This window comes from Drosophila eugracilis, unplaced genomic scaffold (genome assembly GCF_018153835.1).
Source record: "Drosophila eugracilis isolate 14026-0451.02 unplaced genomic scaffold, ASM1815383v1 contig_2167, whole genome shotgun sequence".
NCBI classification, from domain to species: domain Eukaryota; kingdom Metazoa; phylum Arthropoda; class Insecta; order Diptera; family Drosophilidae; genus Drosophila; species Drosophila eugracilis.
In genome coordinates, this window is record NW_024573052.1 from 119561 (window position 1) to 134652 (window position 15092).

Here is a 15092-nt window from a genome sequence, read left to right on the forward strand (position 1 = left end):
GTTTTTTTTTTTTTTTCTTTTGATTTTGTTTTTGTGTGCGGTGCACGAGGGGTTTTTGGGGTGGATTGCTCTTGGTCCCGTTAAGCAGCAACTAATTTTTGTTAATCACACCTTAATGACATGAACTTGACACCATTCCATTGCCGATGCCTCGATTTCCATAAATTAGGCAACCAAATAGACAACGTGATGCGGTTTTATGCACCTCACAAAATACTTGATAGAAGTAAAAAGTAAGTAAACGAGAAAAGCTTTTTGACTTTGATTAAGATTTTCTTAACAATAAGTCTATAAAATGACCTTGCTAAATAAAAAATACTTGCAGTAAGTATTCTCAGCTTGTTTTTTACAATCAATAATATACAATTTTTTTGTCAGTGTGTGCCTGTTTAAGCGACACTTAATTACAATGTGCCAGCTTAAGGGCAAGTACACAAACAACGGCAAATATAACGTGCAGCCCGCAGCAAGTGCAGCACACACACACACATTCAGACTAAAACGCTCACATACACACACTCACGCATTTACGCATTGATTTTAATGAGTTGCCAGGCGGCAAAGAGAACCAAATCGTTTTGACAGCCACTCGAATAAATCAACATTTTTATGCACCTTTTTTGTGATTTATGGGCGGACATTAAAGTGAATTTGCGAGAAATGACTGGCAATTAATAGACTTGTTTAAACTTAATAGTTTCGCAAGCAGCACTTAATAATAATAACATCTGCTTGGCTCATTTGATGTTAAATAATAAATGTTAATATCATTTTGCGGTTTTCAATATGATTTTTTCAATATTACACAGATTAAAAACAGTATTATTATATATTAATAATAATTGTTAAATAATAAAAAACTAATTTTAAAAACATGTCAGATGATATGCATCATCGTTAACGGCGTGATTAGGAGTAACATCAGGGTTCCTGATTTAATGCCCTCCATTGTGTTGGCTCCACCATCCGCATATTCATCAAAGTAGTTGCCATATATGGCGAAGGTCATTAGCTGGCTATGAGGTTCTCGCAGTTCCATCTTAATCCGCGTTAGGTTATCCATTTCCTCCATTGACCAGCTTAATTGAGAGGGTTGCAAGGCATACAGATTGGAGGAGCTGAGAGTGCTGGGCATAATGAGACGTCGAGGCTTGCGTACAAATTCCCCAAGGATATGCAATTCGGTGAACATCACCTCATGCTCTACCAAATGTCCATAGCTTGCCTGCTCTTCTCTGATTAGCCCACAACTTTCCACACTGGAACTGCTACAGGCAAATAGACCACATAGCCGGATGGCACTATACTGCTCCTCCTCGTAACGCCTTACGCCCACCCAAACCCCCAATCGGTAGTTATATCCCGGTCGCGTTCCTTCTAGAGTCCAGCTGATCCGGAACTCACAGCATAAATCCGCCTGACAGATTCTTTTGCTCACTGAACTTCCCTTAACCATTGGCAACTCCCAGGTTGTGAAGTTCTCCAGTTGGGGTTGCTGAAGCAGTTTCAGTTTGGTAGGATTTGTATTTTGCACTTCTAAAATCTCATCCGTGGTTATGTGCTCTTCGGGATTCAGGGGAACTTGAGCCAGGAGCAACTTCCTTTGACCCTCAGCCTCATCCGTGATCATAAGCCGGGCCAAGGCGCCCTGTTGACCAGAGTAAATCCCACTGCCACTTATTCCCGACTGAGGTAGACTTGCTCCGGAAGCCAGGAGGTTCACTCGGTTAGCCCATGCCCAACCCTGCTGGAATTGAGAGGCTGTGAAGGAGAGAATTGGGATCAACAAAATTGTTGGGAAAAATAGTAAAAAATTTACTTTTTCAGGTTTTAATGCAGATTTACTAAGAATCTTAAGCTCTGATTTAATGGCTGAAAAATCAAGAAACCGAATTTTAAGAGAAATTTGAAACTTTTACTGCGGTTTCTTAGCTCTAGCTCGGTCAAAACAAGACACACAGCTAAAAGAACGACTGTTTTGTGCTGTTAACGACCAACACTTACCTCCCCTATCCCTCGTTTTTCGATTTTGGGAAAATCAATTTTGGCCCAAATTTCGCATTTTTGATAAGGGGTACCATCATCAAAATTTTCAAAAATGGGCCAAAAATTAAGTTCTTCAGATTTGAATGCAAACCAATTGGGAATCATGGCCATTAAGTTACGAGCCCTACGAGGTATTGCATTCCTCATTTGGACCGTTTTTGGCTTAGTTATGAGAATAATTCTAAGTTTTTAATGCAAAAATTATTAAATGAAGTGTTAAAATTAGTATATAAACTAAGAAATATTTTACCTGTAAGAAAAGGCAATTCCGAGTTAAACATTTTGGTGACGATTACATGGCGGATGCCCAATTGCTCCACCAAATCCTGAGCCGGGGTATAAAACAGCATATCGAAGCAGATGAAATGGCCGAAGGTCACATTGAAGTCGGTTGTGAAGGTGGCCAGCTCGGGGGATTCAGTTCGGTTGGTAGAGGGTTCCAGGTAAAGATTCCACTTTCTATAGCGTGAGACCACTGCTCCCTGTCTATCGAACACAACATTAGTATTATGAACAACATAACCACGACTGGAACAGATAGCACCCAAAGGACAATTCTCTGGAGCCCGCTCCTTGACATTGATGACGAGATATGTGCCATATTCTCTGGCGGCACAGGCAAGTTGTCTCAGAAAACTAGCAATTTCTGGGTCATCTCCAGGCTGCTCTTCACACAGACTTTGTTGCGTAGACTCCGGCACTGCCGTCAGGGTAAGAACCGTATTTAAAGTTGCCTCCGGAAAGATCACAATATCTGTGGTGCCATTAGCCGAAGCCAAGAGCTCCAGATAACCAGCCAGATTGGCCTCCAACAGCTGTTGTGAAGTACCGCCCATTATCGCCGGCCGATACTCTGCCACACCAGCTGTATAAAAGCCATCGGTTCCAGCGATTGCACTTCCAACTGGAAAAACACTGAGCCAGAGAAATCGGCGGAGAAATCCAATAATCGTCTTCATAGTTCAACGAACGTAGACCGACTAATCCCAACCGGTTTTCCACGTTTCGTTTTAGCCATAATATATATATATTCCCACGCCATATCAGGCATTTTTCATTGTTAAATGCATGCCAAGATTTTAATATCTAATCGGTTTTAATTGGTAATCAGTATTATGTCAAAAGATTAGCGCATGAATAAGTCTTTTAAAGCCTTTTTTGAGGTAGAATTTTAGGCTTTCCTCATAAATTTTACACACAAAATATTAAAAACGCCTAAAAAATGTTACAAAAATGAACAGAAACAGAATTATTTTCATATTTTTGGATTATGATAACCGCAAGCCAGTTGCTCTTCGACAGTTCCCACGCCATAAGTGCAATCATTATAGTAATAATTGCCGTAAATGGCAAAGGTCAAGAGGTGACTGACCTCTTGGGCTTCCCTTAGAGCGAATCTCACTTGGTGGCTAATAGAAAAAGGAAGAAAAATCAATTACCTAAATAGAAATCATAGACAGATTCAAACTTACGTATCCCCAGAAGGCTGTTGCTGGGCCCATTCGAACTGCTTGGGCTCCAGAGGCATCAGATTATCCAGCAGGGTGTCGGGAAAGAAGAGGAACTCCCTGGAATGCGGATAGTTAACCCGGATCTCCAGCTGGGTAAAGGTCACCAGGGAGTGCTGAGCATCAGGCAGCAGCTGACCACAATCATCTATGGAATCCCCAGAGCAGGTAAACAAGCCACAGTTCCTTATATAGTTGACATCCAGTCGCTTCTCATTCCGCCAACCCTCAAAAAGGCCCACTCGATATCTATAGTAACTGCTGTTCCCTGCAGGATTCTCTAAAGCTCTCCACGCGGCATCGAAATGGCAGCAGAGGCCACCATGACATAGAATCTTGCTAAAGTTACCGCTCTTCCCAGCCTCGATTTGCAGCTCTTCGGTGGTGAAGTTCTCCAGGTAATCACGTTTTATATTGTAACTCGAATTGGTGGCCACCTGCCGGGCGAGATCTCTTTTTATCCGCCTCTTGCCTTGATATTTGGGCACTCGGGCTACATATATAGTCCGCTCTCCGGAATCCTGACGCATCACACTCTTCAGTGAGCCACTGCGTCCTTGGTAAATTCCAGAGCCGCTGGCACCTAAAGTGGGGTCACTTGCTCCAGCAGCCAGCAGATTCACATCATTGGCATAGGCCCAACCCAATTGGATCTGAACGGCTATTAATGAGAGAACAAGTACCATGATTAACTGATAATTAATAATCATTATTAAATTTTCCTCAGTTTTAAATATTCGAAAGCCGATTGCTAGCCATACCCACTCGACCGCTGAACGCTGAGGGTACTCAATCTCAAGAGCTTCTGAGGGCCATCAATTAGCAATCACTCGACCCAGTTAATGGACCTATGTCAATGAACTGACCCACTTGTCACCCCTTTGTATATGACTCACCTGTGAGAAATGGCAACTGAGAGAACCACATGGCCGGGTAGACAAAATCCGTGACTCCCTGATCCACCAGCTGATGGGCTGGCGTATAGAACAGGATGTCGAAGCAAATGAAGTGTCCGAAGGTCACTCCAAAATCCGTTTCGAAAGTACTCAATTCCGGCAGATAAGTGCTGTTCTTGGGTTCACCATACAGATGCACCTTTCGGTATCTGGACACCACCACTCCCTCACGATCGAAGACCACGTTGGTATTGAAGACATTCAGTCCGTTAGAAGCACATGGTCTCGTGTCCTCCGGTACATCCTCGCACTTCTGCTTCTCGGTGAGATTGATCACAATGTACTTGCTGGCATTGCGGGCTGCACATGAGAGGGTCACGAGGAACTCTTCATAGAGGGTTAAGTTAGGATCACTCAAACAGGGATTTATCTGATCTTCGGGTTTGGGTACAAAGGTCGTTGGACCCATGTCGTTGAGCGTGCTCTCCGGGAACACAATAATATCAGTCAGGCTGGCATTCCTCGACTGAATGATCTCCACATAGGCGGCCAGATTATCGGACAATAAATTTGATGGCTTAAACTCCACAACGCCAGCCGTATAGTAATCTCTTCTACTCTTCAAAGGTCAAACAAGAAAGGTCATTATATAAATATGAGTAATTATAAGAGAAAAGATTTCGATCTTAACACACCTGCTGACTCAAACCGAACATCAACCCTAGGGTTAGGGACAGCAGGAAAAACCCCCAATAATTCTTGGCCATGTTTTTTGGCCAGTTAGAGATTGGCAAATGACTTGCCAACTTCCTAAACTTGCTCTTTTTATAGACATTGCCAAAATAACTTAATCTTATCTGCCGGTTCTGCGGGCGAAAACAAACTCTGTCTGGACATGGTGGATTAGATGGTCTCACATTCTGACAGCCAAACTAACTAAGGAGATATTAACTAGTGCCAAAACATAATTTATTAGTATTTTAAGCTTTAAATATAAACTAAAATCTACTTTGCCTTTAAATAGTTTCAAGAAAAACCAATTTAAAATTATTATAAATCATTTTAAGCAACAAACAAGTCACATCACACTTCAAATCAAGCCTACAAGTATATATCAGTTTAATGGACTGCCATTATCAACTAGGTAATCGACATTATCAACGATGACACGTGATTGATAGGCAAACAAACTTGCTAAGCGTTTCGATGCAAGAAATAAGAATTCCCAACTAATGCTGACTTTTAGGCTGTTCGAAAAATATTTCTAAAGGCAAATTTCATCTGCAAAACTTTTATTCCATCACCAATATGTGTTTTGATATTAAACGATCCTGAAGATCATGAACATGATGAGGAATATCAAGCCCTTCTAGGCTATTCCAAATCATTTACAATATATTTTATGTGCTCATCCATTTCCGAACGAATGTACAGACACGGCATTGAATTCTCTGTAAACGTTTCCCTTTTCTTCAAATTCGATAGGTTTAGAGCTCTTTGGAGACCATATTTTTGGTCTACGTAAAAGGTCACGCACTTGAGGTTTGTCAAATGGGAAATAATGCCATTTAGTTCCTCAATACGTAATAAGATATGTTTCTCCCAAATCAAACGTTCAGCATTGAAGGTTTCAAAGTTAATTATCAATCTGAACTTCTCTTCCAGTTTGGTACTATTGTCCTCCACTGCTGTCCGTATTTTGCCTATCCAGTTGAGGAACTCAGAGTTATTCCTCCAGTTTCCTTGAAAGTTATCCAGATAACTCTGAAGTTTCTTCGTTGCTGCTTCATTGACCTGGCCAAGAGGATCGCTCTCTATAGGAGTTGCAGTTTGCGATCTTCCTTGGGTAATGACAAGCCCCAGCAGAAGGAGAATCCATATTCCCGACATCTTCATAGGTTTTAAGAGCTTCCGAGAACTTACTGACATTGCAAAACCAAGAACTTTAACTTTATAAAGGCAGCTTGTAGTAACCTGGAATGTCTTAATTTAGATAAGATTTACCTGCGGAATTTCTTAAGTCGTTAAGTTGTTACTTTAAGTATATTATTTTTAGCTGTGGAATTTATTTCATTAACTTTACTTTCTCTTTAACTTTTTGTAGAAGATAGATAGGAATTTTTGATAATTATAAAACATATGCCATGACCTTAAGGCACTCAATAAAAATCAAGAACTAAGTTGCAACCACCAACTCTTAAGTTAAAATAAATTTATAAACAAGTTGGCAACTTATTAAATTAGTTTTTAATTTTATAAATACTGTTATTATCGAGCTATAAGTTACAAAAAAAAAAAATCAAGGGCCTTCCCTAAGATAAGACCCTTAGATAAATATAGAACTTTGATCTCCTCAAGCCTTGACCGAGGCAAGAAGCAGGATAACCAGCGGCATCATAAGCCATCCCCCAAGGTTCGTTAGCCTTGCAGCTCCACTTCTGTAACCACAGGATAGTTGCTCCTCCTCAGTGCCCACACCAAAGGTGCACTCGTTGTCATAGTAATTACCATAGACAGCGAAGGTCAAAAGGTTACTCAGCTCCTGGGACTCCTTAAGGGCGAAGCGCACTTCATGCACGTAGCTAAAGATCATTCAGATACATAAGTATCTTGATTAGACAAGTATCTTATTTAACTCACCTATCTTCTGTGGGCTTCTCCTGTGACCACACAAACTGATTCGGTTCCAAGGGCAAGAGATTATCCAGCAGGGTGTCGGGAATCAGTAGGAATTCCCGGGACTCTGGATAGGTGACTGCAATCTCCAGGCGTGTGAAAGCCACACGAGACTGCTGCAGCTCTCCGTCAGTGGGCAAAAGCTTACCACAATCATCAATAGAATCACCAGAACATGTGAACAATCCGCAATTACGAATATAATTGGCATCCACTTGCTGCTCGTTGCGCCAACCGTCATAGGTTCCCAACCGATAGGTATAGAAGCTACCATTCTCTACGGTACCCTCCAAGGATCTCCAGGCTAGATCGAAGTTACAGCAAAAGCTTCCCTGACATATGGTTCTATTAATAGCACCACTAGTACCCTGATCCACCTGAAGTATCTCAGACTCGTAGTTTTGCAGGTAATCTCGCTTCATATAGAAACTGCTAGTCGAGGCAACCTGTCGGTTCTTGATCTCCGGCGTACTCCTTCTCTTGCGCTTTTGGATTGCCTTACTGCGAGTATACTTGGGCACCTGGGCCACATAGATGGTTCTCTGACCCGAATCCTGACTCATAACACTGACCAAAGTGCCAGAACGTCCATGGTAAATGCCAGAACCACTGTTACCAATCGATGGGCGACTAGCTCCAGAGGCCAGAAGATTCACATCGTTGACATAAGCCCAACCCTGTTGGATCTGAACAGCTATTGAGGGAAAGATAAGAACGAACACAGAGGTTAATAAGCTTTAAGAATAATCAATAAAGTTCCTAAGCTTATATCTTAGCTTATTCCAACTTAGTCATGCACATCTTTTCTACGTAGCTCCCAAGATAAGACTTGCTTGGTAATTACAGGCCATTGCCATTGCTCCTTAATCTCCTATCCATTAACGACTTTGTAGTCTTTACAACCTGCGTATTTTTCCCGGTGCATAATCGTTTCATGGCACTTCATCTCGAGAGGTGGCGAGAACCATCAATTAGCCATCGATTGGTCGTGATAACGAACACATGTCAATGAACTAGCCTACACTTTCTTTATCACTATGTCTCACCTGTAAGGAAGGGCAGTTGGGAGAACCACATGGCCGGGTAAACAAAGTCTGTGATACCCTGCTCTTCGATTAGCTGATGGGCTGGCGTATAGAACAGGATGTCGAAGCAGATGAAGTGCCCGAAGGTCACTCCGAAGTCCGTTTCGAAAGTACTCAATTCCGGCATGTAGGTGTTATTTTTGGCCTCGCCGTACAGGTGAACCTTTCGGTATCTGGACACCACCACTCCCTCACGATCGAAGACCACGTTGGTATTAAAGACATTCAGTCCGTTAGAAGCACATGGCCTTGTGTCCTCCGGAACATCCTCGCACTTCTGCTTCTCGGTGAGATTGATCACAATGTACTTGCTGGCATTGCGGGCCGCACATGAGAGGGTCACGAGGAACTCTTCATAGAGGGTAAAGTTAGGATCACTCAAACAGGGATTTATCTTATCCACAGGATTGGGTACAAAAGTCGTAGAACCCGCGGAGTTTAGGGTACTCTCGGGAAAGACAATGATGTCCGTGGCACTGGCATTCTCAGAATTTATTATCTCCACATAGCCCTCGAGGGCGTCTGCCCAGGCAGACAAACTGAGGATCGACTGTCGGAACTCCACAACTCCGGCCGTATAGTAATCCGAATCGGCCAGGGCTGCCTGGAAATGAGTAGAATCATTCAAAATAAATCAACTAATTGAGGAGATCCTAATCCCAACCTGCTCACTCATGCCAGGCATTAGCCCTAGGATTAGGAGCACTAGAAAAAGCTGCCAGCAATTTTGCAACTTTGCCATTTCCAAGAGACTCTGAGAATTGCTAATGACTGGCACAGCTTCAGGCATCGAGGCTTTTATAGGAGCTCTTAGGAGCGGCAACCATTTACCGGGAACTACTTAATCTTATCTTGCGGGTCTGGTCTGGCGAACATCGAATGGTTCGCTCTTTCTAGTGCTGACTTTATTTTAAATGCAACCATAAAATGTAGAAATAAACAAGTTACAAGTTATATGAATGAGATATGATATCGTTTTCTATTTATAAAAATAAATTATTAAAGAAATATTTCCACTTTCCTAAGATCTTACACCATTTTAACCTTTAAAAAAACCAGAAAATATCTGAACTGCCTGAACTAGATCGGCTAAATCGCTGATTTCTGGTAGTCTTTGTGGGTTATTCTGGTCTTGCGTTATTCTTGGAGTCATGTTCGCAAACCGTGAGCATGATTAGTCGGTTCGCAGCGATGTACATTGGACTGGTAGCGCTTGGGCCAACTATTTTTTCGCCATACCTTATCGCCACACCTCAGACTATCCAAGTCCGATGTTCTCTGTACTATACTATAAGCAATAACCATTCGATACTAGACGTTAACTTCTTTATCAGCGCGACCTGCAAATAAATCAATACATTTCTCTCGATTCTTACAGAAAAACATTGATTTTTATTTGCCTTCATTAAATGTTTACCATTCCATTACCGCAATTGGTGAAATAAATCAGAGATGTTCGTAATTAGTGTATCCAGGTTTTCTTCTTTGATTTTCCTCTATCTTTATGGCTTGGCCAGGTTCCTTTTATCAGGAAGGTAATACGGTATTTATTAGCCAAACGTGTTGGCCATAAAGATTTTGATGAAATTCGCTGACTTGCTGATGCTTCTCCTTTGGTAGTTAAGGAAAGTTCGAAATTTTTATATCTCTAAGTATCCAAATTTCCATTGACATTATCGAATTTATCTTTAGTTATCAGAACTATCATAAAGCTATCTAAATTTTTATCTCCACCTCTCTCGATGTTATCTGCAATTACCTTTAACTTTCGTGTCCAACAACGCTGGGCAACAAGATAAGAAAGTGTTTTGGCAAACGTTTTTGATTTTCTGACTTAACAAGGTTGTGTATAACACTTTGTTTTAAAGGATATTACTTTTTAAATATCTAAATTCTTGAATATCTAAATTGATAACCAAATAAATGTTAAGTCTGAGAAACAAACTCTAACTATCCAGCAAGAGACATAAATACTGTCCCTATTAGTTTACCAAACTTAATCCCATCTATCCATAGATAAAGTCTTAACCAAAGTCAGCCAAGGAAGTAAGAGGCATCCATCAGACGGCTAATTCAGGCCACAATCTGCCCCATAAAGTTCTCAGCCGGCACTTGACTGGGCTTTAGGTCGACATCATTGCTCCACTTTGAGCATTATCGGGTTTCTTTTTTTTTGTGTAAGGAGGTGTATTTGGAAAGATTTATAAGTAAATATATATATATATATATATATATATAAATAATTTTCGTGCGAAGATAATCCGTAAACGTGCAGCCATCTCGGGACTTAATGCATTTCCATACGCTTCACTGCAGACTCAAAGCCCCCGGAAAAAGTATGGCTCGTGTTGGGGGTGGATGCAACATAAATTCGTTGGGGGGAAACACTCCTAACAAAGTCTACTCTCCATCCGCAAAACAGCAGCCTGGCAATCCTTTCCGCTCCTTTTTTTTTTTGCTTTCCCCACTCCTCTTGCTCTTTGTCCTGGCAAATTGATTTGCGGCAAGAAAAGTGCGCAAAAACTTGGAAAACCAGGCTGCTGGGGTGGGAAAACGAGAAACGAAAAACGAAAAAAAAATAAAATTAAAAAATAATGTTTGAAAATTTCTTGGTCATATATTTTAAATACGAAAATTTACCCAAGGGAGTCGAACCGTGCGCACACACACAGCCATACAAATACCCAAACACACACACACACACACACAGAAACCTGTTACCTGCTCATTTTATGCGCAAAAAGAAACGAACGGTAAAACACGTTAAAAGCTAAGACGAGGACCCAACAACAACAACAAAAGCAACAAAGGTGAAGGAAGGAGAATGGAAAGAAAAGAAGTGAAAGCATAAAAAGGTAGAAAGGAAAAACTGTCCCTAGCTAGAAGAATAACGTTATACTCTATCGATTTCAATTTATAAGCCATAATGAAAAGAAACAATCGATAGAATCGATAACTTAATTAGTTGTATATCAAAAGAAGAGAAAACGTCTTAAAAAATCGAAACCTTCATAAACTAATATCTTTTTATTACACATTCAATCAGTTTTATCGATCGGTTTATCGGTTTTTAATCGATTTATAATGATAACAAAGAAAAGAATCAATCGATTACATCGATAATTCAATTAGTTATATATCGAAAGGAGAGAAACTTTCTTAAAAATCAAAACCTTCATAAACTAATAGCTTTTTATTCCTCCTTAAATCAGTATATTATCGTTGTTTATCGATTTATAATCGTTTTATAACGCAATTAATCGTTCAAATTGTAATGCGAACCAAAATCAGTAACAAAGACACAGCTTCATAAATTATATACTTATAAAAAAACGTGTTTGATAAGTTTGATAACAAACCTTTTCTTTATCAGTCAAATGCCTTATCAAAAAAAGGCATAAAAATGTTGTGATACATTTTTCGATAACAAGTTGACTGATAAACCAAAAATCATAAACATTTTCCAGGCTTGAAAATACCTAGCTAACCGAATGAAAAGTTAGGGAAACCCCCCGGTAAAGAAGGTAAAATGGAGGCAGCTTCATTTAGTTTTTGGCCTGTTTCACATATGCATATACATATACTTATATGTGCATATGTATTTCAAGGGGGTGGTTGTGTGTGGGTGTAGGAGTATATGTGTGTGTTTCTGTAGCATGGCATTCGTTGCTACTTATGTTTAAGCTTCGTATTTAAGCTTTTTGCACGATTTCCTCTAACAAATGGATTTTCACTTGTTGCCCAGCCAGACGAACGAAGCCATCACATACAACCAAACACACATAAATGTGGGTCTCTACACTGAAAGAAATTACTTAAAAAATGAAAAGGGAATTTCATTTGATAGGTTTAATGAATTGGGAACTCCTTTTGAAGAAAGAAAATTACATTTTAATTAAAGAATCAGTTTAAACTTATTTCTTTCTTTGCTGCCAACAGGTTTCTTCTCACAACTTTCAATACTTTTTGTCTAGAATTGCTAACAAAATTGCTTAACCATTTTCTGTCAGTGCTCACGTGTGTGTGCTATCCTTATGGCCTTGTTGTCAGGCTCGTTTTTTTTCTTAGATCTCCTTCCTGGACTCCTTTTTCTCGTTTGCCTCGGCTAACAAATAATTTAATTTCTTGGGTCGTCTTTTATACTTACTCCTTGCTCCGTGTTCCTTGTTCGTTGTTCCTTTTTTTTTTCTAGCCATTTTGGCTTAGTCCTGGGCATTCTTTTCTGCGGATAATCAGGTCAGGACTACAACCTCTCCCTGTCTGCCATTTATCGATGACCGGGGATGCTCTCTCAATCATTGATTAGTCAGTCCACGCAAATCATATGGAAAAAGTCGGTGTTGTTTGGGTAAGCGGAAGGTTGTTTTATATATATATATATATACGAGTATATGGCATAAGTTCAGCCTCGGGTCTTTGGAGTTGGTAGATTTTTGTCTGCTTGATTAATTGCAATTTTGTTGTGCCCTGAGCCGAGCAATTTGTTAGACGGAAAAGCGGAGAAATGTAAATGAAAGTGTGGGTATGAACACACCATAAACCATATACCATTCACATGCAAACTAAAAAGTATTATTAATGATGCCAAACCGAAAGGCAGGCGGAAAGGCGTCACTTTTACTTCTCAGTCAGTATGCCTGCATTTGACATCGCTCATACGACGCGTTGTCTGAGATTTATGTCAAGACCCAGGATTCGACGAAAAGTGGCAAAGGGTGTGAAGTGGGTCAGTGGCATGCAAACTGGCTGGCTGATTAATAACAAACGCTTAAATCCGACAAACACAACACACACACACACACACAAACAGCCACAAAAACCAGTGACGAATTATTACGCATACGCACTCGGAAAATGAACTGTATCCACATACAAATACGATACATATGAGTGGGTGGAAAAGCTTGAGAAATGTGTTTACATGTGTGCGATTAGCCGCTTGTTGTGGCAACATAAAATATCCAAGGACAAAGTGAAGTTGCAACGGAATCGAAGTTATATTGCGGTGAAAGGTACATGAAATGTGGTACAAATTGAAGGCAAAACTGAGGAAAGTTAAAGCAGAAATTTAAATTAAATATAGGAAAATTCAAAGAAAAATCAAAGGTAAGTTCTAGAGTGAAAATAAAAACACTCTATTATTATTTTTCTTAGATAAAAAAAGAGGTCTTCTCGAGGACAATCCTTGACCACTTAATCAAATCTTGAATTACAGGTGTTATATAGTAGAGGCCATGGGAATTTGTCAAATTTAAGCACAAGTTCAGTGTTATTGAGCTGTTATGTTAATCCTTTGTATTGGGAAACTGTCACTGGATTTTCCCCGCCCTTTTGCCACACCCCACGGAAATCCCCCGTAGGTTATATAGCTGGCCATGTCAGGCATCTGATTTATAGCCATGTATGTGGCACGACCTCCCACCACCACCATCACCTACGACCAACTCCTGTCTTGGTTTAATAGCCTTAAACGCGACGGCTAATAAGTTTTCCCAGCCGAGAATGCCTGGCTGCACTACTCGCACATCCGCAAAAGCCAATGACTTGCCGTTTGCCTTTTGCTCTTCGAGATTTATTGACATATAAATTTAATGCCTCTCTCTCTCTCTCTTCAGTCCGTCCATCGACCAGGCCAGCCTCACAACAAAGTTAGGAGCAGTTGATTGAATGCGCTTTACTGCCTGGATTTCCGTTAGTAAATTGAAAAAGCTCCAAGGGGAAAAAAGTCGTACGTAAAAAAAAAAAAAGTGAATCGAAGACGACTTAAATTGAAAGTGAATCCTTTTGGCAGGACAACACCTCGGCGCAGCAATATATTCTATTTGTCGGATTAGGATTTGGCATCAAGCGGGATTCAATTTGTGATAATTGAAAGCCCCCCTCGAATCGATTGGGCACAGCAAATTGAATAATTGGGTCAGCAGATCGGAAAATTGTTGCTTAATTTCCTTAGTTGCAGTTGCAAAGGAAAGGAAATCACCAACAAAGTATGCAATAATATTTTTCAAATGAAAAATGAATATCAAAGGACAACGCACACCTTTTGTAGATGATTTCATAACGCCATATTGCTTAGAAATATTTCAAACATTTTCAATTTTCACTCTAACAAAATTGCCTTTTAAATAAGAAAGTTCCTTGAAGACAGCAGGTTTTTGAAAGACTTTGAAAAGACATCAGTGAGTTTTCTGTCACCCCTGAGAATTTTCCCATTTCTGCTGAATGCATCGACTTTTCCTGTGTCTTCTGCACCTTTTTCAATGTCAGCGAAATGCAGCGAGCCAAAAAGAAAGTTTGCAATTTCCCAAGCACCCAGCGCCTCTGCGCCTTCCTACTCTACTCCATGCTCAAAGGCAAGACAGCAATGGGACTTTTCAATAGACAGAATCAAGCGCCATTAGTTTGACTGATATCGAATGGTGGAGCCCGGGTGCCATGGAATCGAATTGAATGGAATGGAATGTCAAACCGCCATGCATGAAATGGATGCTTGGGACAGCCAGGTGAATCAGCCAGTCGGGGGAAAAGAAGAAGAGCCACCAAACCATAAGTCAGTCAGCAGTGGGACGACAAGGACTTGAATTTCAATTCAATTTCTTAGCCCATGAAACGGCGCCAAAGCCGCGACATTTTTCCAACCGCGGTGCTGCAATCGTGACGCAAAAACCAAACACGAGATAAACCCTTACGCGAATATGGCCAATATATAGTTGGATATTCTATTGAATGGCCAGCAAATGCAATTTTTAACAGCGAAATAGATTTATTTTTTGGCCAACTTGAAAGTAAAATCAACTCAAAAAACAAGCAATTGAAAGTTCGTTCATTGAATTAAAAAGCCAATTTTGTTGTTTTCATTTGAGTTGCAATTTTCTTGATTT

General features: G+C 40.4%; 4 protein-coding genes across 4 annotated transcripts; all 4 read right to left on the reverse strand.

The window, feature by feature from the left end:
- Positions 1-785: 785 nt before the first annotated feature.
- LOC108103203 (vanin-like protein 3) lies at positions 786-3031 on the reverse strand. Its single transcript, XM_017208592.1, has 2 exons — positions 2297-3031; positions 786-1761 (listed from the first exon to the last, which is right to left on the reverse strand). The coding sequence occupies exons 1-2, from the start codon at positions 3003-3005 to the stop codon at positions 878-880; spliced, it is 1593 nt and encodes a 530-aa protein (XP_017064081.1). The 5' UTR covers positions 3006-3031; the 3' UTR covers positions 786-877.
- Positions 3032-3149: 118 nt separating this feature from the next.
- Positions 3150-5220, reverse strand: LOC108103205 (vanin-like protein 2). Its single transcript, XM_017208595.2, has 4 exons — positions 5146-5220; positions 4451-5069; positions 3519-4215; positions 3150-3455 (listed from the first exon to the last, which is right to left on the reverse strand). The coding sequence occupies exons 1-4, from the start codon at positions 5215-5217 to the stop codon at positions 3302-3304; spliced, it is 1542 nt and encodes a 513-aa protein (XP_017064084.1). The 5' UTR covers positions 5218-5220; the 3' UTR covers positions 3150-3301.
- Positions 5221-5725: 505 nt separating this feature from the next.
- On the reverse strand, positions 5726-6382 carry LOC108103200. Its single transcript, XM_017208589.1, has one exon. The coding sequence runs from the start codon at positions 6377-6379 to the stop codon at positions 5825-5827; it is 555 nt and encodes a 184-aa protein (XP_017064078.1). The 5' UTR covers positions 6380-6382; the 3' UTR covers positions 5726-5824.
- Positions 6383-6682: 300 nt separating this feature from the next.
- On the reverse strand, positions 6683-8960 carry LOC108103199 (vanin-like protein 1). Its single transcript, XM_017208588.2, has 4 exons — positions 8876-8960; positions 8173-8815; positions 7091-7820; positions 6683-7032 (listed from the first exon to the last, which is right to left on the reverse strand). The coding sequence occupies exons 1-4, from the start codon at positions 8951-8953 to the stop codon at positions 6804-6806; spliced, it is 1680 nt and encodes a 559-aa protein (XP_017064077.1). The 5' UTR covers positions 8954-8960; the 3' UTR covers positions 6683-6803.
- Between the last annotated feature and the right edge of the window lie 6132 nt (positions 8961-15092).